We start from the raw sequence: 24,007 nt of genomic DNA on the forward strand, positions 1-24,007 counted from the left end.
CTTTGATGCAAATATTATTTATTAAAAATACATATATCAAATGAGTGTTTTACGCACGCGCATTCGTTTTACGTACATAGGAACTTTGCTTACAACGCTAATCTTAATAATATAAACTTCCGAGTTTTACATGCATTTTTTTTACGACTGACATTTACAATCAAGTACGATGTACCATCGCGAATACACTTTTATATCGATTTAATGTGTGAATTGTAATTGTGCAACGAAATGTTTTAATATAACTTTTATATTTCAACTTGTTAACTGTTACTACCGATTTTGTTTGACGTTTCAAAATTTTGGCCGTTTAAGACATTTTAAAATTAATATTAATTTTTTTAGAATGAAATACATGAATTTGAAGAATATAACCATTACAAATATCATGATAAAGATAGAGCATTATTTACGTTGAAATTGTAATTAACATTAACTATACATGATATTTATGAAATATTGTCCATTATTGAAGAAGCAATCGCAGATCCGCTAACATTTATTTTTCATGAATTGTCAATAAGACAATTTACATAAATTATAAACTTATATAACTAAATACACATCTAAAATATTTTTGAAAATAATGATTAATGCAATTTAATAAATTCCTATAGTAGAAAAAAATTTGTATATACATCCTAGCAGGATTATATGTATATAAAATAAAAGATAAAAAATGGAGCACGGAATGTACTATAAAAATAAAAATCGGATCAATTTTTGTTACAATTGCATGATTAACGAGCGAATAATTCAATGAATAAGTGCTAAATAGTCATATCCATATTTTTTATCAGTTATGTATAATTTACAGACCATTATTAGACATTTTTTTAAGGCAGTCAAGTTATTCCTACACATCATTTTTGCAATTTATATGTTGAAAATATCTTGAAATTATAGAAGCAGAAGTATACATACAAAAAATTACTCATTCGAGTATTTTATTTTATTTTATTTTTGGTTTTCCTTTTTTAAATTTTTAAACAGATGTGCGGTGAGTTTGAGTGGGTTTTTTTTTAATGGTATCTGCCTTTACCTCTTCGGTAAGACTGAACGACGTTAAATCATTTATTACAGAATTTACCTGATGGTTGAGATGTCCACGCCTTGCTACTGAAGCGATAATTTCCCTCAGCCGTTTCTTACTTTCTTCACACGTTCTCTTCCGTATTGATTTCTTTAATATATGGTTATTAATGAGTTGGCGTTTCATGTCTTCCTGGATTTCTACTGGATGTTTCCAGTTCTTAAATTCTTCAGTTCTGTAAATTCTAGGTGAACATTTATCGCTGACAAAAGACAAAGAAACCTCGTCACCCGTGTCACCGCGCGACGTGACCTTAACATTTTTGATGGCGTCGTCAAACATCTTTTCCCGCCAGGGAAAAGCCGTGGTCTCGCTGTATCCTATATCCGCTTTAATCTGAGTTGTCGCGAGTTTTACAGGTTCCGTTATGCCGCATTCCTTTGCGGCATAAAGAAGCTCTTTATGGAGTCCTGGCAATTCACCTACCACACCGAGTTTTAAAACGGTATGGTTTTCAGGAATATCTAGTTTTAAAGCGCCCCACCTTAAATTCCGCATCGAATATCGATCATAATCTTGCTTCTCCGCATCTAAATCGATTATGCAGTCTTTACGTCGCTTATCTGTCACTTTGTTTCCCTCGGTACTATTTTTCAATTCCGGACTTAATTCTATTTTATGCCCAACGCTGTCCTTCTCGTTTACACTTTTTCCTCTTTGTAATATATTAACTAATGTATTCATTCTAGACCTTCTATTTCCTTCAATATCAATTTCTTTAAATAAATTTGACACCCGAAATTTATTACCGTGGACTTCTGGACTTTTAATTTGAGACACCGTTACCTGACCTGATGTAGCCGTCGCTAAACAAGTTAACAGCGTGCTTTTATCTACTTTTTTCTCTTTGTTTCTCTTCATCTTTTGGCAAAGCGTCCTAATCTTCGGAAAGTCATGCACTTGTCTCTCTAAATTACAAGCCTCTAGTTGCGTCGCTAGCATATGTACTCTTCTTCGATGTTTCTTCTTTGTGGTTCTGGACTTGCCGGACAGACAAGGTCTATCAAATTGCAGTATGCTTTCAATGCTATCTATTTCATGGTCCTTCTCCTCCACGTCTGATTCTACATTCGTCTTCCTATAGCCCGTGTCGTTCTCCCTGGTCAGAGTTGTATCTGATAGAGACTTATTTAAAAGTATTCTATCCTGCTCCGCGATCCTTTCCAATTTTCCACCTGATGACGTAAGATTGTGTCCCATTGTTTCGTGCATCATTTCGCCGGAACATACTGAAGTTGTCTGATCGAGAGGAGGTTTCCTCATTAATATAGGCCTCGTAAATGTTTCACAGCTATACGGGTTCGTAAGCGTGAGCTTTTGGTCATCGAATGTGACCTCTGACTTTACAAATGTTTTCCAGTCATTCCAGTTCTTAGTGTACCCTGTAGGTGTAAATTTTCTCCCGTTGATCGTGCATTCGCCTCCGGGACGCAAAGCGTCCGTATCACTGACAACAGACAAAGAAACCTCGTCACCGCGCGACGTGACCTTAACATTTTTTATGGCGTCGTCAAACATCTTTTCCCACCAGGGATTGGTCTCGCTGTATCCTATACCCGCTTTATTCTGAGTTGTCGCGAGTTTTACAGGTTCCGTTATGCCGCATTCGTCCTTACCGAGTCCCTTTCCTGTATCGCGGAAAGAAAAGAAAACAGACAAATCTTGTAATTCGTTTCTGCATCTCGTTACCACTCGTTACCGTCGGCACGGATAGCGGGATGAATAATGAAGGAGATATTAAAAACTCTCGTGAATAATCAAGGATATAAAAAAAAAGGGGACGGGAACGGTGATCGAGACTGCAGCGACGAGACGAAGAAAAATTTCGGAGAGTTACGTATCGTCCATCCGCCATGTGGGGGAGGGGAGGGATAATGCGCCGCAAAATTCGGGCCGAAAAGAATCGCACCATACCTTCCGTCCAACCGCATTTCATCATCATCTCTCTCGCGCGGGACGGGACCATCCTCGCGATCGTAGGTGGGCAATGAGTTTTGCGTGACTGCTTAGGTGGCCAAGTTGTCGGATGTACTTTGTCTCGTGCATTACCTACTTGACCATGCCAGGCTACGTTTCCATTTAACGAAACGAACCACGTTGCACGCCGCGCACGCGCACCACGGCTACCAATGAACTATAATTATACTATAAGGATACTAGACTGAAATGTAAATTGTTTAGCGCCCGGGCAGCAAGAAAAACAAGGGTCGATTTAATTTAGGGACCTATTTTCTGTATCTGTTTAGCGAATTTTGATTGGCCAATGGTTTTCTATTCTTCTCGAAAAGCACAGCGATAGAAAAGGACGGGCCGGTTGTAGTTTTTTCTTTTGTCCCGTTTTTTTCTAAAGTGAAGTTCACATTGCAGTATAGTATATTGATCAATATATTGATGACTGCACTCCCCGATTGGTCGTAGTAGCTCCTCCGAGTCGTAGAATTGACCAATCCAGTGTTGGAAGATCGAGGGTTAGGCTCTGTGCACAATAGAGAAAATATTAAGAATAGGAATAAATATTAAATATTTAGGATATATAAATATAGGAATATTCCTGTAACAAATATTAAATGTTATATGTAAATGTACAAATATTCCTATTATATTCCTTTTATATCTTATATTTTATTCCTTTCCATTGTGCGTTATGTTTAATTATTATTTCTAATTCCGATTTCTCTAATATTTAATATATATTCTTATTAAAGCGATATATGCACGCGTACATACGTCATCAGCCATGTGATTGGTTCCGAATTCCGATTCGTATTCTGATTATTTACTGATGTCATCCAGAGAGTTTAGAATAATATATTACATATATATATACATATTTTTCAATAAAAGATTTAGTGAAAAATAATTTCAATAATTTTAAGTGAAAAATAAACAAAATTTTTAAAATTATTATTATTACTATCTTATTATATTCTCCTAATAATTTAACAATCTATAAAAACTAACTCAAATTTTTGAGTTTAAACTTTAACGGTACGAATTGTAGAATATAAAATTTTAGGCATTTCTGATACTTTATTGATTTTTTGGCAATTAAATTAGTTTGTAATTAACCACAGTAAAAAAGCGTCAAGATAAAAAGGTACTTATTTTATATTCGACAGACTCACCTTATCAGAAATTACTGGTCTATTATACCGGGAAAAGGATTTATTACAGATCGCCGGAATAAGGCGGCACAAATTGAATTATTTTAGCATTTCTCATGAGTCCGACTATTTTATAGATTATTTAATTAATAATAATGAAATAGATTGACACAAAGCTTGTCTTTATAGCAAAATATTAACAACATGCGCAAAGTTTTAATCAAGCCCTTATTTTTTGATTTTATGAGTTTATGGCCATTTTATTATTTCATGTCTGTAAGTCTGTAATAAAAGATCGAGGTAGAAGAACATGTTTGAAATATGTAAGTGACAATTTATATCGATGTCGCATGATATATTACCGCTGTAACATCTAACAAAAATATAAGATCGAGAATATCTATATATATGTATAAGCAGCAATGGGAAAAGCACGGATGTTTTGTCCCGGTGGAGAATATAAAAAAATACTGTACTCTATATAAAACAATATCGTGTACCTGTACATCGTTATTAATGCAAGAACATTGTAGTCGGGAACGTCTCAGAATTCTAAACTGATGATATGTTGTATTTAGTTATTCTTGGGGAGAAGATTTGCTGTTACGTTGGATACGACGATAAAAATATTGACTTATTGCCGGTATATTTTTACGTTTTTCGTTTCTGCGGTGTATGGAAAGAACGTAAGGATAGCAACTTGATAGCAGGCTTTTTCAACATATAAAAATGAATAAAGATATAACTTATGGATTAAAAAATACTAATTATAAGTAAGGTCGATAAGAGGCCATGGCAAAGATCAGAAACATTGTCATGAGTATAAAATATTTTAAACGTCGAATTTAAAATAAACGCAACAATTTAAGTTGATGGTTAAAAAAAGATGTTAAAAAAAAACTTATTCTTTGTTTGGATGCGAGAATACGTTAGTCCTATGAGTTAAATGAAGCTGTCAATTATAGTTAAAACATAGTCTAAATTAATTGTGTAATCACTGTAATCCAATGTAAAAAGGCCAAAGGCCTAGAAATAAAGATGGTTAATATTTTTCACTTTTTTTAAGAGAGATTCTTCGAAGAAATTTTTACCGAAGCAATTTTCTCTCTTAATTGTTTTCTTAGCAAAATAATTGAATGTATGTCTCAAGAATAAAATATTCCTCGCAATAAACCCATAATTTTACAAATTCCTGTTTCACGATTTTATTTTACGTTAGTCATTGCACACTTTACGGTTTCAATATTTATAAGGTAATATAGTGTAGAAGGAATCTTTCAAATAAGTGATAACTTGCTGGCATTGAAGACTCACACGACATTTTGCCATCGGGTTACATCAGCTCATGAGAATATATTATAAAATCAAGAGTAAGAATGCGAACAGTAATGGGAGAAGTCCGTATGTTTTGTTCTGATGGACAGTATTAGATAATGCACCCTCTCTAACAATACCTGTATTTAGACAGGTATTGTTATTAATGCAAGAATATTGTCGTCGGGGATGTCTCCAGCAGCTCTGAACAGATGACATACTATGCTTTGCCACTGGCCTAGTTTACATCGATCTCTTGATACGCGTATTTAAGTAGTGTATTTGAGCTGATGAGGCAATAATCAAACTAATTTACTAGTTATTTACTATTTAATACGCGTATCAAGTATCAAGTGATCGATGTAAATTAGGCCATTGTCGAGGGAAGATTTGCTGTTACGTTAAACACTCTACGATAAAAATATTTAAATATAAACTTATTGCCGGTGCACTTTTACGTTCTTCGTTTCTGCGGTGCGTATGGAAAGAACGTTAGAATAGCAACTTGACTTCACGCCGCGCTTTGTCAGTTTCTGCTACAGATAAAATAATTATAACGTTAAGCTAAAATAGACCTAGTAATTTTGTTAAAAACATTTTATTGTTAATACATTAAAATTGAAAATTATATGTGGAAATAGTATTTGTTAATTAAGTGATAAAAATTTTTAGAAACTATAAAATATGCAATGCACATTCTTCTTCTCTTTTATATAATTTTGATAGGAATACAATCGCTGCTGTACTATATTACTTACGATATTTGAGATAATCGAGCTTGTACGTATGAGAAACGACGTGGAGGATTTAACGGAAGGTCTATTCTCGTCTTAACTTTCGTGAGCATGTGCTTAAAGTATTTCAACATTTTGGTACGACAGTGCAAATTACGTGCCTTGCTAGATTCTTTTCGCGCCAAGCTATGTCAGCCAAGAGATTCAACGCAGGAATCAATACTGAGACGATACAATCTCAAAGGTATTTTATTGCTCCTAAAGGCACATCAAGGACTCGAGAATTTCAGCTGGAATATAAAATATTTATGATTAAAATCTTTTGTTAAAAAAAAATAATGTACTTACGAATATAGAGATAAATTTATATAGTTTGTGAAAAAAAGATTTGTCGGTATAATAAATAGTTATCTACATAGCAAGTTTTGTTAATTATTATACGGACAGCAAACATATTTGTTAAGAAGATTAATTTTATTTGTTGGAATAGGAGAGCTTTGGTAAATAACAAATTTATTCAGTTTCTTCTCCATCTATTTTTTTAAATTTTCTTTATTCTTATATCAACATTCTACCAGCGCGCGATAATTTTGTTGCAAAGGCAAAATGCGATTTGTTACGATGAATTGTTTGCTTTGACAGCTGGTTAACGTCTCTATAAACAAATCTACTAAGTAAATTTTTCTTTCTTTGCTGCGATATAGCTAAATTTGTCTCCGTTTGCCTGTATAGTCTTGTTTCTTCGGTTAATTACTTATGATAAAAGATTTCTTGGTAAAGTAACTAACTTATAAAATAAATATAATTTTAGTCGTCCGTACATCTCATAGAACCTAATTATTTTGCAAACTCCATTGCAAACACCATCTGTGCCTTCATGCTCCGTTCGCAAAAATGTCGGGTTTACTGGTCCTTATAATATACCTTTGATGAGTGAGAACGAAAGGTAGTTGCCGTTGAAGATGTACGTACCGTAGCAGAATCACTTCCTTGTTGACCTATCTCGAGTAAGCTGCAGCTTTGTTTTACGGAATATTATTGAACGTCACTTTTGATTCCTCACGTTTAACGCTCTCATTATGCAAACCAGGAGAATAACGGAGAGAAGAAAAAAATACTTACGTCGCCATCGAGAAATTCGCGGAATGCGCTGAATGCGCGAGGCATCACGTTTCGTTGTACAACATCGTACACAGGATACAATCGTTATTTATGTGGATTATCGTCATTGTGTTCTTCAAACTTTTCAGTTTCTAAAAATAATTGCAAAACTGAAAATATATTTGCAGTTTATTCGGCGCGCTTTTGCAGATTCACGACTTATTATTATTTTTTATTGCCGCACTGCTGAACTAGTGCAGTAAGTTAGAGTGAAACAAAATATACTTGTCCCACTCTAACTTATTGCACCAGTGTGCACTAATTCAGCAGTGCGGCAATAGAAAACAGACCTATTCTCTTCACAAAATTTCCAACTGCTCGTAGTGCTCGTCGCAGGTTTCTTGAGCGACGTTTGAAAAAGAACCTGTCATACACAGCAATAGTAATATTTTAATATCCCTCACTCTCAGTATATTTCTTCGTGCATTTGATATTACATAAGTGCACACATTACGTAAGTTCACAATTTAAAAAATGATTGGTAATGTCATCGCGGACGTCTGATGAACGTGTAAAAATGAATACAGAGACAAGAAGAAAATGTAGCGGAGAAAGAAAATCAGCAAATTCTCCCGCTGCCCGACGACATTAAATGTTAAAGAACGCTTAGGAACGTCCCATGCGATATCATTACTAATTCACGAGAATGGACGTTGACAATGTATAGAATGTGTCGTTATATATATTTTTTACAAGCTTCATATTTTTCAAAGCATAGCGATACATGACAAGAGGGAGACTATCCATCGGCGCGACGCCGTCCCGGAATTATGGATATATTGCCATTAAATTTCCGAGTTTTCTGGTTCTGCGGTGCATGGAGCGAAGAGAAGGATAATAATCTTTTCGTGCGTTGCTTAAGTTTGTGCTACAGGTACGATACTTTTCTATCTACATCATGCCCCTATTGCAGATATAAGTTCTCCTTATTATTGAAAAATTAATTTGTTAATGACATTTTTATTGAGATAATTATTTTGCGGCTACATAGTTTATATTTAATAAAATATTAATATGAAAGAATTGTAATCTGATTACATTATCTGACTGCATGGAAAATCTGTTTTTACTTAATTTTTACTTTAGGCTCAGTCAATTCATTTTGTTTCATTTAAGATTTTACGATCAGACATTGTTGGATATTTCTACTTAATTAAGATGTAATTAAAATTATTAAGATATTAAGATATAATAGAATTTCCAGGTATGCCATCGTTACATTACTATACGAGTTTACGATATTGGAAGTAATCGAGCTTGTAAGGACGCACGACAATATAGAAGATATAACTGAAGGACTCTTCCTAGCGTTAACTTATGTAGCTTTTTGCTTTAAATACGGAAACTTCTTAGCGCGACAAAACGAAGTGTCCATGTTGCTGGACTGTTTTCGAAGCGAAACGTGTCAGCCAAGGAATTCCGAAGAAAAGATGATCCTCCTTAAGTACGATCGCAAAGGTATTCAGTAATTGTCTTTCTGACGAAATTAGTACAAATGATGAATTTTAATAATAATAATTTAAATCATCTTTAAAGCTGAAGTTATTAATAATACGAATTTTTAATATACTTTTGCTATAGCAATGCAATCAAAATTTTGATAGACAGTAATAGAGTATACATTGATATCAATTTTAATTCAAAATGTATTAAATTAAATTCGAAATTAATATCTTTCGCCATGTTCCAACGACATTTATTATATCAGACTGTGACTTTATTTTTCTTCTCTATGATATACTTTTTCTAAAATATGTACTTGATATGTATAAACTTGAAAAAAAAAAATATTTTTAATATTTATGTCTGTCACAGCCAAGTGGTGCGCTCGAACTTTCATGAGTATATCTCAAGCTACTTGTATAGCTCTTATACTCGCCCCTATTGTGGGGCCTCAGAATAGCGACAGACCTCTGCCGGTCAAGACATACCTGCCGTACTCGATATCCGGCTTATATCCGTACCTGGCGACTTACCTTCAGCACGTAGGCGCAATATTTTACGGGGTACTGTTGAACGTTTCGTTCGACTCCCTCGTCTACGGCTTCACCCTTCACGCTTGTGGGCAGATCGAGCTGCTGCGCTATCGTCTCTCGAAGATCTTCAAGGATCATCCAGAGCAATATCGAATAGATTCGCGCAAAGACACGATGATCAGCGAGTGCGTGAGACATCACTTATACGTACACGAGATCGTGCGCAGGATACAGTCGTTGTTTGTGTGGACCGTGGCGATTTTATTCATTTTCAGCATGGTCACCTTGTGCACCAGTATTTTCCAAATGTCCAAGGTCGCGTAAACTGAAATCCCTACGATGATCCTTACGATTAATTCAATTGGCATCTCAAATTCTTTTAATATTGGCCTAATCTAATTTTATTTTGTTTCTTTTAATATTATTTTAAATATTAAAAAATATTTGAAATAATATTAAAAATAAATACTTAAAATAATAAATAATACCAATATAGCAGATAGCAAATCATCGATAAAAGAAAGTGTCGCTATCACTGAATATATGTATAATTCGCTACGTGTGTCGCGGTACCGCGTGAATGTACTGACCTAACGATAAGTTTTTTTTTCGCAGAAGAAGATTCTCAGCGTCAAATTTCTCTCGTTGACTATGTACCTCGGCTGCATGCTGTTTCAAGTGTTCTTCTACTGCTGGTATGGAAATGAATTGCAACTGAAGGTGATTGAAAATGAATAATAATTAATTTAATTAAATGCCTGTTTCAATCTGTAATTCGTAACGGAATAATATAAGCAAAATATGAATTGTATATAGGAAAGTGAGGTAAGACCCATCCCCTCACTTACATTATTTGTATTAAACGGTTGAAATTATACATGAAACTTTAGAATGTTTATTTTTAAAACTTATCAAAATTGAATTTTTATTAAGCTTTTATCAATTGTGAGTTTTAGCTCGTTTTATCCCATCTACAGGCTAGAACGGACTATTTTAAATGGTAAAATGAACCAAGAAGTAAATTAATTCATTAAAATAGGAGCTTTATATTTAATTATATCTTTTATTATTAAAAGAAGAAAAATTTAAAGTTGGTTAAAGGTAAAAGAGTAAGCTGTAATTGGTCACGATATTATTCTTTTTGTAATTAAACATCACCAATGATTGTTTCTTGAGAATACAAAGAATAAAACATAAAAGGATAGGTATATATAATTGATTCATTTTACTCCATATCCAACAATTCTTCTTATCCCATGACAATTTTATTTTAATTTATACTAAATTTTTTATTTCAATATAATTTATTATAAAATATTACTTTTAGATATCCACAAAAAGAAAATGTAAATTTTAATACATTATTATGATCTGTGAATTTAGTTATTTAAAACATTATTTGAAAATTAGACTACAAGAATCTTATTCAAAAAATTTGACGGCTGTTAATAAATAACTCAAGATAAGTTCAAAGCATTGCAATGCAACTTTTCAGTTGAAATTAATTTCATATTTATCCAATAAATGACAATATTTGTTAAAAAGATCTAGCGATTGAACCATTTTATTCCTTAGTCCGTCTTACCCCGCTTTCCCTTATATAATATAAAATCATAAAACACGTTTCTGTTCGTGTAATGTTCATTTATAATTTTGTGCCGAATTATAGATCATCTTCAACGGGCTTACCATAAATGCGTAAAGATATTTTTTGTCATGTGTATGTGTAGAGCAGGGGTATCGGCGACGCTATTTATTCGAGTGATTGGACGACCGCCACGACGCAAGACCGGAGAAGTCTGCTATTCGTGATGGCCATCAGCCAAAAGGGATTGAAGCTCTCTTATTACGGAATTTTCAGCTTAGGCATCGACACTTTCACTGGGGTAAGTTTGCAATGACGGTGTGCTTTATGTATATACCTGGCCTAGCGGCAGTAACAAGATAGTCGACGATTCTTCCCTTTGCAGATTTTGAAAATGTCCTACTCTACCTTTAATGTTCTACAACAGTCGATGTGACAACACCTGAATTATAGAAAGAATGACAACTTATATAGAAATACATATTTTCTTACATCCGTGTATTTTAGACACACATAAAAGTTCTTTAAAGTAGAAACGTCTCTAAATTATTGATTATTTTTTACTATAACCAGGATTCTGCGTGACAAACTACATTTATTAAATATCTAGATTTTTATGTAATAATATCCTTTATATAATAATATTAAGTCAATCAGACCTTTATCTAAATTTTTAATGATAATAATAACGTTAAAATAAAAAAATAAGATCTCTGTCATCGATATGTGTAGAGTTTTATGCCTCATCACCAGTGTTCTTTATTCGCTACGTGAATATTGGTGTTGGCTATATTTCATTTGTCGCGACTATATATTTTTTGTCTGAAGCAGACATAGCATTATATAATGCTTCACAACAGAAATGGTCGGTGCTATTGAATTATTCATGCGTTATATGTGCCAACTAAGAAACTCTACAAAGAAAGAAATAATAGAGGAATAGTAAAAAAAAATAACAAGATAATTAATAAAGACTAACAAATGCAATCCAGAGAACTCGTTTTGCACAATTAATCAATACGATTGATCTAATTATCATGCATATCTATATTGCTAAAATTTAACTTTAACATTTCATGTTTTATATTGACACATGCGGTTTTTTAACGAGATAAATCGAAATATTCGTGACAGCTAAGTGCTTCTTCTTTTTTTAAAATAATATATCGTAAGCAATTGGTCTGGGAGTATCGTTTTGGGATTATGCAAAGGAAGAAGCGTGAAACCTACCTGCGAAATCGTATCCTGTTTTGCCTCGAAAGCATTTCATTACATGGCGTCGTACCTGCAACAGATTGCAGCTGTTTATGCAATAATACTTAACGTTTTCTTTGACTCGCTCTGTTTCGCGAATCAACAACGAATCGGTAACAAATGAATCGAATTAGTCCGTTATCGATTAAAGAAATGAACTATTAAACCAGATTATACAGGGTGAGTTTCATTTCGTGTGCCAAATATCTACGCCAAATATCTCAGAAATTATTGGTTTATTGTTTCAGATAAAAGTTGGAGGGTTTAGTTTTAATCAATTCGCATTGATAAATAGTTATACAGTTCTTCGGCCAGTTTGCGGAAACTTCTTATCTTTTCACTTCCAGGTTACGCAGTTTATTATTCACGTAGCGCTATACCTTTCGCCAGTTCAATACTATTTTTCTGTATCTCTATTTTCCTGCGGGTATTTAATATTACATAATAGAAGAGTTGCTCAACAAATTCTTATTTTGCGAGACACGCAACGTTATATTAACGTCGTACTATGTACGAATTCTTTTCTTCGATAAACGAAATATACGCGATGTTGAAAAAGGGCTCCGATAAGAAACCCAGGCGACTCGATCGTATTAAAATTTAATGTGCGCTTGACAAAGTGTACGGCATTATTAATGCATAAATGCAATTGTAATGATAGGATGTTGTCAGAAATGTTACTATCCCGCTTGAAAAAGAAAGACGAACCTGTACATTATTGAAAAGACGAAGGAGATTTCGCGACGACTGAAACGACGGGACGGAGAATAAAGCCAGCACTTACACGAGGATGAAGATATGGACATTCTACCGATAAACTTTAAGGCCCTGCGTTTTTGCGGCGTATGGAAAGAGCGGGAGGACGACAACATGTGCGTTGGATTTTTGCGTTTTTGTTACAGGTAGTACACATGAAGCAGTTATACCTCAAACATACCATACAGCAAAAGATTAGGATAGTGATACAAAAGATTTTCCGCATCGATCTGTGAATTTCGCTATTTCTATGAGCCTTCCACTTTTCTCGCCAATTTTTTCATCGATTATTTGAAGCGGTGGTAAATTTACAGGTACGCGATTTTTCTCTTGATATACGAGTTTACGATATTCGATGTGATAGAGATGATTCGCACGCGCCACCGCATTCAAGAGCTGACCGAAGGGCTCTTCTTAGGACTGACTTTCTTAACGTTGTGCGTGAAGTATGCAAATTTTCTGCTGCGGGAGAACGAGCTGTCGGATTTGTTGGAGTGCCTGCGCGTGAAAATGTGCCAGCCGAGAAATTCCACGGAAAAGCTGATAATGGAAGAGCACAGCCGCAGAGGTACTCGAGTATTCGCAATTCGCAAATATGCATGTTGTTTGGCATAAATGTTACGTATCACGAAATATAAATACATATATCAACGATCATTAATCAACCAAGATAATTAAGAGAAATATATATAATATAAATAATCACCTGTCTAAATATCATTTCTTGTTAACTGGATATTGCTATATCATACTGCAAATTGATAAATACTTTGGCACTTAAATAATTGCTTTGATTAATTGCTTAAAAATTAATTAATTATGCTAACAGTTAATTAACTGTTAGGATGATTAAATATTGTGTAACAATTAAATATTGTGTAACAATCTTTGTGGCAAACATAAAATTTTGTTAAAATATTATGTCTTAAAGTTTTTCTGTCATCTAACATACATGTAGATATCAAAGATATTGGATTACGAAAATGTACAAATGGATTTTTTATTTCTTTTGATTTGATAAAATATTAAAACATAATTAAAGTTTACTGTGCGTCGACGGTGTACGCACGCATTACTAATTTCTTCCTAATTAGAAAAGCTCATTGTAAAGAAAGCTAAAAAATCAATTAAATATCTGTAACTGATGTTTACCGGAAGTCAAATGTTTATAACAGCTAAGTGGAGCACTATCGCGTTCATGATGATATCGTATGCGACCGGGTTAGGCCTCATGTTAACGCCAGCTCTAGAGCTACTCAAGGGGGGCGAGCGTGTGCTGCCGTTGAAGTCATACATCCCGTATTCCGTGTCAAATCTACTTCCATATCTAGCTACGTATCTGCAACAATTTTTGGCGCTATTTTATGCGATAATGCTTAACGTTTCCTTCGATTGTCTCGTTTACGGCTTTACGATTCAAGTTTGCGCGCAGATCGAGCTGATGTGCTGCCGATTGACGGACAGTTTGAAGAGCAACGGCGATATTTCTTCAGGACGGAAGCCGGATACGGAAGCCTCGATCGTGGAATGCGTCAGACATCATTTGCTCGTGGGCATTTTGGTAAAGAAAATACGAGCGTTGTTCATATGGACGATAATGATCTTCTTCTTCTTCAGTCTGCTCATCGTGTGCACCAGTATCTTCATTCTATCAAAGGTATCGCAAGAGAGATATTTTATTTACCCTCGGCCGTGCGACGTACATTTATTTCTTGCAGAAGAAACTACTCAGCTTTGATTTTCTTTCGATGTTTTTATATCTGAATGGTATGCTGCTTCAACTGTTTTACTATTGCTGGTACGGAAATGAGCTTGAGTTGAAGGTAAATGAGCGTAACATTAAAAATAATACGTAGAGAAGCTTATCCTGGTCAAAAAATTTCTCATATTTCCTCAGAAATTTTCTAAGAATTGAGACTTATAAAAAATTCTTAAAAACTATATATACATTTCTCAGATACTTTCAGAAATAATTGGACAAGGATTTTTGGAATATTTCAGTAACCGTACGAAAATATCTAATAAATTGCACAGATTTTCTCGTATTTATTCAGATTTTTACAAAGATGTGTTGGCGGGAAAAATCTAAAATATTTTGTCTATTATTTTCTCTATTATCTATTATTTTGTCTCATCTTTTCTGAAAAACGACTCAATTCGTATAAAAAATTTGAAAAATTCTGAGGAAGTCTGAAAATTTTTATAGAAATTCTGATTAATTATATATGAAAAACTCTGAGACATTTATCCACCAGGGTAATATTTGAAAGGAAACATTTAAATGCGAAACAGAAGGTTTAAAAAGTTTTATGAATCAAAAAAACAACTTGCGATGATTGTTCGAACATTATCCCGCATTGAGAAGAGTTAATATCTCCGTGCGAAAAAATATTATATTGGTTGGTTAACGTTTTTTGCAAATTTCTGCCGCAGAGTAAAGGCATCGTGAACGCTGTGTATTCCAGCGACTGGACAATGGTGACACCGCAAGAACGCAGATTGCTGATTCTGATTATGATAAGCAGTCAAAGAGGAATAATGCTTTCCTATCACGGAGTATTTGCGTTATCTCTTAACACTTTTACTTGGGTAAGTAAATGTGTTAGTAAAAAATAATTAAAACATAAATTTACATATATATTTTTTTACGTGTATGCGAGATTCGTGTTTAATGTATAAAAATTATAGCGATAATTACTTTTCTGCGCATTCGAGTTATGGCAGGAAACAATTGCGCAAATTAACATGAGTATAAATCACTATAAATAGATCTTCCTTACGCGTTTCGCAGTGATGTAATATCTTATTTCCGCAGATTTGCAGGAGTTCTTATTCAGCTTACAATCTCCTGCAGCGAGCATCCAATTAATTGACTGTCGTATTGTATATAATGAAAAAAATAACATTTATTTTGCTGTGCAAAATAATCTTATAGACAGAACTTATAGACAAAAATATCTTATTAGACAAAACGTACGACGCAGTATTTTTTTCAAAAGATCTACTATTAGCAGGTTCCTTCGCAATAACAGTAATATCCATCGCATTTTACAAATATAACGGTGCATTTGTTAGGTGAATCGTTAAAAAATGTGAGAAAGTAGTAGTGATTCATATATAAAATTGTAAGAATCTTATAAGATAAAATGCAGTTCCACAAAACTGATATGCAGTTTTGGTGGTACTGGTTCCACTAAAAACATGGAAGAACACAAGACTGTCTGCTCTAAAGTAGATAAAAAATATTGTCTATAAATATTCTGAGAATATTTTTGGATTATGGCACCGTTCTGTTGTTCTGTCGGAAATATCCTTTTATCTTTGCGTATCCTTTCTAAAAAAAGGCATGTTAAGTCGATAGTCGAATTTATTGTTGCCGCTTTTCCGCGATGCTGATTGGTTTTCTCGCTGCGCTTACTTCATTTGCAGCTGTCATCGTATATTTTGACAGTTGTGTGTATCAAGAAATTAATAGTGTAATAGTAATAGCATAATGTTAAAGCTAAATAGCGCGCGCGAAGCGCGCGTCTGTGGTGCTAGTATTAACGAAAAGGGATGAGGCACTTTTCACGTCTGCCGCTCTAATTCGTCGTTATTAGCTTAATTTGGGCCACGTTATTAGCAAAATTGGCAACGAAGGCGTCCCACTTGACTTGCCATTTGCCCAACGCACTCCGCTGTTGTCGTTTGCTCAAGCTGCTGTAAGTCAATGAATTAATCGCCAGTTGCTTGAGGCTCCTGAGATCTGAGTTGGCGCTCATGATACCCATGAAGGCCTCGTAAAAGTCGTAACTCAGTCCCTTGGCACCCCAGACTCCCGGGTCGTCGTTAGAGACCACCACTGGCGAGCCCGATGCGAATAATACTTAACGTTTTTTTTGACTCGCTCTGTTTCGCGAATCAACAACGAATCGGCAACAAATGAATGGAATTAGTCTGTTATCGATTAAAGAAATGAACTATTAAACCAGATTATACAGGGTGAGTTTTATTTCGTGTGCCAAACATCTCCGCCAAATATTTAAGAAATTATTGGTTTATTGTTTCAGATAAAAGTTGGAGGGTTCAGTTTTAATCAATTCGCATTGATAAATAGTTACACAGTTCTTTGACCAGTTCGCGGAAACTTCTTATCTTTACACTTCCAGTTTACGCAGTTTATTATTCACGTAGCGCTATACCTTTCGCCAGTTCAGTACTATTTTTCTGTATCTCTATATTCCTGCGGGTATTTAATATTGCATAACAGAAGAGTTGCTCAACAAATTCTTATTTTGCGAGACACGCAACGTTATATTAACGTCGTACTATATATAGAAACGAATTCTTTTCTTCGATAAACGAGATATACGCGATGTTGAAAAAGGGCTCCGATGAGAAACCGAGGCGACTCGGTCGTATTAAAATTTAATGTGCGCTTGACAACGTGTACGGCATCATTAATGCATAAATGCAGTAATGATAGGATGTTGTCAGAAATGTTACTATCCCGTTAGAAAAAGAAAGACGAACCTGTACATTATTAAAAAAATGAAGGAGATTTCGCGACTACTGGAACGACGGGACGAGAATAAAGCCAGCAATTACACGAGGATGAAGATATGGACATTCTACCGATAAACTTTAAGGCCTTGCGTTTTTGCGGCGCATGGAAAGAGCGGGAGGACGAGAACATGTGCGTTGGATTTTTGCGCTTTTGTTACAGGTAGTACACATGAAGCAGTTATACCTAAAATATACCATACAGCAAAAGATAAAGACAGTGATACAAAAGGTTTTCCGCATCGATCTGTGAATATCGCCATTTCTATGAGAGTCTTCTCCTTTTCTCGCCCATGTATTCATCGATCATTTAAAGCGGTGGTAAATTTACAGGTACGCGGTTTTTCTCTTGATATACGAGTTTATGATATGCGATGTGATAGAGATGATTCGTACGCGCGACCGCGTTCAAGAGCTGACCGAAGGGCTCTTCTTAGGACTGACTTTCTTAACGCTGTGCGTGAAGTATGCAAATTTTCTGCTGCGGGAGAACGAGCTGTCGGATTTGTTGGAGTGCCTGCGCGTGAAAATGTGCCAGCCGAGAAATGCCACGGAAAAGCTGATAATGGAAGAGCACAGCCGCAGAGGTACTCAAGTATTCGCAATTCGCAAATATGCATGTTGTTTGGCATAAATGTTATGTATTACGAAATATAAATACATATATCAACGATCATTAATCAACCAAGATAATTAAGAGAAATATATATAATATAAATAATTACCTGTCTAAATATAATTTCTTGTTAATTGGATATTGCTATATCATACTGCAAATTGATATATACATTGGCACTTAAATAATTGCTTTGATTAATTACTTAATAATTAATTAATTATGCTAACAGTTAATTAATTGTTAGGATAATTAAATATTGTGTAACAATTAAATATTGTGTAACAACCTTTGTGGCAAACATACAATTTTGTTAAAATAATATGTCTTAAAGTTTTTCTATCATCTAACATGTATAGATATCAAAGATATTGGATTACGAATGTGTACAAATGGATTTTTTATTTCGTTTAATTTGATAAAATATTAAAACTTAATTAAAGTTAATTGTGCGTCGACGGTGTGCGCACGCATTTCTAATTTCTTCCTAATTAAAAAAGCTCATTGTAAAGAAAGATAAAAAATCAATTAAATATCTAATCTATAACTGATGTTTACCGGAAGTCAAATGTTTATAACAGCTAGGTGGAGCACTATCGCGTTCATGATGATATCATATGCGTCCGCGTTAGGCTTCCTCCTAACGCCAGCTCTAGAGCTACTCAAGGGGGGCGAGCGTGTGCTGCCAGTGAAGTCATACATCCCGTATTCCGTGTCAAATCTACTTCCATATCTAGCTACGTATCTGCAGCAATTTTTGGCGTTTTTTTATGCGATAATGCTTAACGTTTCCTTCGACAGTCTCGTTTACGGCTTCACGATTCAAGTTTGCGCGCAGATCGAGCTGATGTGCTGCCGATTGACGGACAGTTTGAAGAGCACCGGCGATATTTCTTCCGGACGGAAGCCGGATACGGAAGCCTCGATCGTGGAATGTGTCAGACATCATTTGCTCGTGGGCATTTTGGTAAAGAAAATACGAGCGTTGTTCATATGGACGATAATGATCTTCTTCTTCTTCAGTCTGCTCATCGTGTGCACCAGTATCTTCATTCTATCAAAGGTATCGCAAGAGAGATATTTTATTTACCCTCGGCCGTGCGACGTATACATTTATTTTTTGCAGAAGAAACTACTCAGCTTTGAGTTTCTTTCGATGTTCTTATATCTGAGTTGTATGCTGCTTCAACTGTTTTACTATTGCTGGTACGGAAATGAGCTTGAGTTGAAGGTAAATAAGCGTAACATTAAAAATAATACGTAGAAAAGCTTACCCTGGTCAAAAAATTTCTCATATTTTCTCAGAAATTTTCTAAGAATTGAGACTTATAAAAAATTCTTAAAAAATGTATATAAATTTCTCACATACTTTTAGAAATAATTGGACAAGGATTTTTGGAATATTTCAGTATTCGTACGAAAATATCTAATAAATTGCACAGATTTTCTCGTATTTATTCAGATTTTTACAAAGATGTGTTGGGGGGAAAAATCTGAAATATTCTATCATTTTGTCTGAGCTTTTCTGAAAAACGTCTCAATTCGTGTAAAAAATTTGAAAAATTCTGAAAATTTGTATAGAAATTCTGATTAATTGTATATGAAAAACTCTGAGACATTTTTCCACCAGGGTAATATTTGAAAGGAAACATTTAAATGCGAAACAGAAGGTTTAAAAAGTTTTATGATTAAAAAGAACAACTTGCGATGATTGTTCGAACATTATCCCGCATTGAAAAGAGTTAATATCTCCGTGCAAAAATATATTATATTGATTGGTTAACGCTTTGCAAATTTCTACCGCAGAGTAATGGCATCGTTAACGCTGTGTATTCCAGCGACTGGACAATGGTAACACCGCAAGAACGCAGATTGCTGATGCTGATTATGATAAGCAGTCAAAGAGGAATAATGCTCTCCTATCACGGAGTATTTGCATTATCTCTTAACACTTTTACATGGGTAAGTAAATGTGTTAGTAAAAAATAATTAAAACATAAATTTACACATATATTTTTTTACGTGTATTGCGAGATTCGTGTTTATGGTATAAAAATTATAGCGATAGTTACTTTTCTGCGCATTCGAGTTATGGCAGGAAACAATTGCGCAAATTAACATGAGTATAAATAGATCTTTCTTACGCGTTTCGCAGTGATGTAATATCTTATTTCCGCAGATTTGCAGGAGTTCTTATTCAGCTTACAATCTCCTGCAGCAAGCATCCAATTAATTGACTGTCGTATTGTATATAATGAAAAAAATAACATTTATTTTGCTGCGCAAAATAATCTTATGGACAGAACTTATAGACAAAAATATCTTATTAGACAAAACGTACGACGCAGTATTTTTTCAAAAAATCTAATATTAGCAGGTTTCTTCGCAATAAGAGTAATATCCATTGGACGCATATTAAAAATATAACGGTGCATTGTTAGGTGCATCATTATAAAATGTGAGGAGGTAGTAGTGATTCATATATAAAATTGTAAGAATCTTATAAGATAAAATACAGTTCCACAAAACTGATATGCAGTATTGGTGGTACTGGTTCCACTAAAAACATGGAAGAACACAAGACTGTCTGCTCTAAAGTAGATAAAAAATATTGTCTATAAATATTCTGAGAATATTTTTGGATTATGGCACCGTTCTGTTGTTCTGTCGGGAATATTATTTTATCTTTGCGTATATTAACGAAAAGGGATGAGGCACTTTTCACGTCTGCTGCTCTAATATGTCGTTATTAGCTCAATTTGGGCCACGTTATTAGCAAGTTTGGCCACGAAGGCGTCCTACTTGATTTGCCATTTGCCCAACGCACTCCGCTGTTGTCGTTTGCTCAAGCTGCTGTAAGTCAGTGAATTAATCGCCAGTTGCTTGAGACTCCTGAGATCTGAGTTGGCGCTCATGATACCCATGAAGGCCTCGTAAAAGTCGTAACTCAGTCCCTTAGCACCCCAGACTCCCAGGTCGTCGTTAGAGATCACCACGGGCGAGCCCGATGCGAATAAACTGGCCGCGGGATGATTCCTCATGTCCTCCACAAGACTGAGAACCTGGTTTGAGATGGGACAGACCTCCACTGCGATGTCTAACTGCTGCATCAACTTCCGGAGAGGCGAATGCTTTGTTAACGCGTATCTGAAGAAATACCGCAAATGTTGATGTTTAAAACCAGTATTTTAAAGTAAAGTATTTCAGGCAAATATTCTTGGTATACCTACTACAACTCATTTGACTAAATTTTGGAATAAAAATTTAGACAAGCCGAGACACTGCGAAATAAGTACTACTCTAGATAAGTAAGGGAAAACCGTAAATTGCTCTTTGCATCTGACTTCTTAATTATTTTTTATGTTTTAATTCAATGTTTAATTCATATCTTTAATTTATCTTCTTCTGTTTGTTTTACTTACCCGTGGCCGATGCGTTTGGTGTTGAGCAAGAAAGCGTCGAAGAGATTCAAGTCGGTCGACGTTCCGTACCATTTCGTCGCCGGCGTGAAAGAAAAGTGGAATCCCCGGTTCAGCGGTATTCAATTTGTCGGGAAATTCACTGAAGGGACTTCCCCTTGTCCTCCTGGCCGACCAAGTCGAAACCAGCGATAAAATCCGGATAGAGATGTCTTAGCTGTAGTCAACGTTTTCAGGTAGTTCTCTATCTACTCTTTCTTGGTTGACGAGACGTCGTGGCGCGTACATGATCTTAGCACCAATGAAGTCCGAATGATCCTTTACAAACCTGTCACGTTTATTTATTATGTTACATTATCTCACTCGAAATATTTCTTGGCGTAGCCGCCGAATATCGAAGTAACCAGCAAAACGAAATAACTTCTTTCATGAAATTTTACTTTCGAGACCACCAATTGGGAAAATTGTTGTATTTCATTTATTTATTGAGAAATAGGGAAAATATTGTTGCGAGTATTGTTTTATCTTATTTATTTACTATTTTACTAATCTGAAGCTAGGGAAATAAGATAATTGAAAAAAAAGCATCTTGCCTATCAGTAACGTTCTTGAGGATCTGCATTATTTTGAACGGCCCGTACGTCTTGCCGTCGAGATCGTATATCGACGACAGCGTTGATCGTATCTCTGCGTACATCCTCGTTGTCCTCGTAGAGTTCCTGGAGATTGCGATAATAGAGATCCTCGAAGACGGGTCGGTACGATACGAGGAACTTCCACGCCTTGAAGACGCTATCGAACTTCTCCCATGCCTTGTCGACGGTGTTGTAAACGCTGTTCGGGTTTTCTGTGACCATGGTCATGGACCGCTTGGTCCTCTCGTTAATAGCGTCGGCTCGGGTTGGATCTTCACACACCTTGCTCAGCAATTCCCAATTGCAATCATTGCTGGCACGTCAAAGCATTTGAGCCGCAGGGTGCTGATCTTATCGCACACGTATAGATTTTCGCGATAAGTCAGGTTGTTGAACCGATAGTCGAGCGAGGCGATAGCGGAACTGTGAGCGTGGAGAACAGCACCCTTAGGCATGTCGCGCAGGATCTTGAACACCTCGGACTTCTCGATTTTCGGTATCACTTCCATGAAGTTGTGCGACGGTAAGAAGTTATGGCCGGTGATGAAACCCGCAGAAAATGCGAGGATCCCGGTGCCGTAAACCAAGCATTAGAAAATTAGAGTTATACCCAAAGTATAACTTTGAGTCTTTCATTAACATTCATTTTCCCATTACGCTTTTTAAGTTATACCCCCCACTATCGGTCTTCTATTATCTAGCGTGTTTTTGGGTAATCATTACGTTAAAATGTCACGTCCGATAAATTGTGGGACATGTTCGTCGTAAACGCGGATATTCTAATGTATTCTCACGCTGTAAATGGTTAACGGTTTCGTGCACAATCATTGATAATGCTTTAAAACACGTTATTTGAAACAATTTGAAATATGTGTGAGAAAGTAGCTCAGGAAGCGTATGTTTTTAAACAAAGATAATTTGAGGAGTGAGATTATCCAAGTTACCGTATAGATAATATGCTGTGACATAATTATTTTAAAAAGGAGCGAAAAGAGCCTTGGGCAACCAGAGTTCGTTCCGTGAAAGAATTAATGCGACGATGATTAATGCGTTAATTATTAGGTAACCAAAAAAGCTATCGCAATTTTCAGTTAAGTTCACTGCACAATGAATTATTTTATTTTATAATAATTTGCAGAGTATAAGTTTTTTTATGTGCTTTATAAGGAATATATACTTAAATCGCATCAATTAATCAGTACACTTTGACTTGATATGCTTTTTCTGTAAGTTTGAACTCTTTTGAAACATCAATTAAATCTGATGTATATAATTCGGATTTGTTTGTTCGTACGAACTTTTTTGATTACCTGATACGTTAAATAAAAATTCTTTTGGATTTATTTGCGAAACTTGCTTCAGAGTGACATCCGTTTTAAAAAATAAATAAATAAATAAATAACTACAGTAATTTTTAAAGCGGAAATCTTTTCTTCGAATTTATTTAATCGCGGACAAAACAAATCACGGCGGTCCACCTCGAATCGATCGCGTTCTAACAATTGTAAGTGAAAGGTGATCGAACCGTCGTAGAGTTCTCGAATTTTGGCTCTCATTAGGATCTCATTGGCCTTGGTCTCGATGAGATTGAGTTCCAGATTGTCGCCTAAGGACTGTTGTTTCTCATCCGACATTTGCTGTCGTAGCTGCCAGTACTTGTTTTGTTGAGGGGTCCTATGCAAAAACCGGGGCAGATAGACTGAAGCTCTCGAGGGATTGCACGAGGATCGTCTGGCAGTAGATCAGGATCGCCAAAGTGAACAAGATCGCCCTGGCCATGGTCGTGGAGAACTATTTGCAGCCGCGAGTTATTGTCGT

The 24,007-nt window shown here is 35.3% G+C and overlaps 4 protein-coding genes and 2 pseudogenes across 7 annotated transcripts; 4 read left to right on the forward strand and 2 right to left on the reverse strand.

The window, feature by feature from the left end:
* Position 1: 1 nt before the first annotated feature.
* Positions 2 to 3,180, reverse strand: LOC139769742 (uncharacterized). 2 transcript variants are annotated; one of them, XM_071701061.1, is made up of 2 exons: positions 3,008 to 3,180; positions 2 to 2,721 (listed from the first exon to the last, which is right to left on the reverse strand). In XM_071701061.1, exons 1-2 carry the CDS (start codon positions 3,057 to 3,059, stop codon positions 986 to 988), a joined length of 1,788 nt encoding a protein of 595 aa, XP_071557162.1. In that variant the 5' UTR covers positions 3,060 to 3,180; the 3' UTR covers positions 2 to 985. The 2 variants fall into 2 exon arrangements, with proteins under 2 accessions (XP_071557162.1, XP_071557171.1); XM_071701070.1 differs by having other exon boundaries at positions 3,003 to 3,179.
* Positions 3,181 to 4,762: 1,582 nt separating this feature from the next.
* On the forward strand, positions 4,763 to 7,502 carry LOC139768100 (uncharacterized; annotated as a pseudogene).
* On the forward strand, positions 6,936 to 12,764 carry LOC139769796 (odorant receptor 46a-like). 3 transcript variants are annotated; one of them, XM_071701181.1, is made up of 6 exons: positions 6,936 to 8,280; positions 8,611 to 8,864; positions 9,222 to 9,697; positions 9,998 to 10,102; positions 11,113 to 11,268; positions 12,470 to 12,764. In XM_071701181.1, the coding sequence occupies exons 1-6, from the start codon at positions 8,177 to 8,179 to the stop codon at positions 12,752 to 12,754; spliced, it is 1,380 nt and encodes a 459-aa protein (XP_071557282.1). In that variant the 5' UTR covers positions 6,936 to 8,176; the 3' UTR covers positions 12,755 to 12,764. The 3 variants fall into 3 exon arrangements, with proteins under 3 accessions (XP_071557282.1, XP_071557291.1, XP_071557300.1); XM_071701190.1 differs by lacking the exon at positions 12,470 to 12,764 and adding an exon at positions 11,353 to 12,459 and having other exon boundaries at positions 8,602 to 8,864; XM_071701199.1 differs by lacking the exon at positions 12,470 to 12,764 and adding an exon at positions 11,353 to 12,457.
* Positions 12,765 to 12,992: 228 nt separating this feature from the next.
* Positions 12,993 to 16,959, forward strand: LOC139769807 (odorant receptor 46a-like). Its single transcript, XM_071701214.1, has 6 exons — positions 12,993 to 13,123; positions 13,292 to 13,545; positions 14,153 to 14,634; positions 14,696 to 14,800; positions 15,411 to 15,566; positions 15,793 to 16,959. Exons 1-6 carry the CDS (start codon positions 13,020 to 13,022, stop codon positions 15,844 to 15,846), a joined length of 1,155 nt encoding a protein of 384 aa, XP_071557315.1. The 5' UTR covers positions 12,993 to 13,019; the 3' UTR covers positions 15,847 to 16,959.
* LOC139768107 (adenosine deaminase 2-like) lies at positions 16,559 to 23,968 on the reverse strand (annotated as a pseudogene).
* LOC139769816 (odorant receptor 46a-like) lies at positions 17,082 to 20,667 on the forward strand. The gene is made up of 6 exons (XM_071701241.1): positions 17,082 to 17,682; positions 17,853 to 18,106; positions 18,717 to 19,198; positions 19,262 to 19,366; positions 19,942 to 20,097; positions 20,315 to 20,667. Exons 1-6 carry the CDS (start codon positions 17,579 to 17,581, stop codon positions 20,366 to 20,368), a joined length of 1,155 nt encoding a protein of 384 aa, XP_071557342.1. The 5' UTR covers positions 17,082 to 17,578; the 3' UTR covers positions 20,369 to 20,667.
* Positions 23,969 to 24,007: the final 39 nt, after the last annotated feature.

This window comes from Temnothorax nylanderi, unplaced genomic scaffold (assembly GCF_030848795.1).
Source record: "Temnothorax nylanderi isolate EJ_2023f unplaced genomic scaffold, tnyl_v1.0 TNYL_tig0002_pilon, whole genome shotgun sequence".
Taxonomy (NCBI): Eukaryota; Metazoa; Arthropoda; class Insecta; order Hymenoptera; family Formicidae; genus Temnothorax; species Temnothorax nylanderi.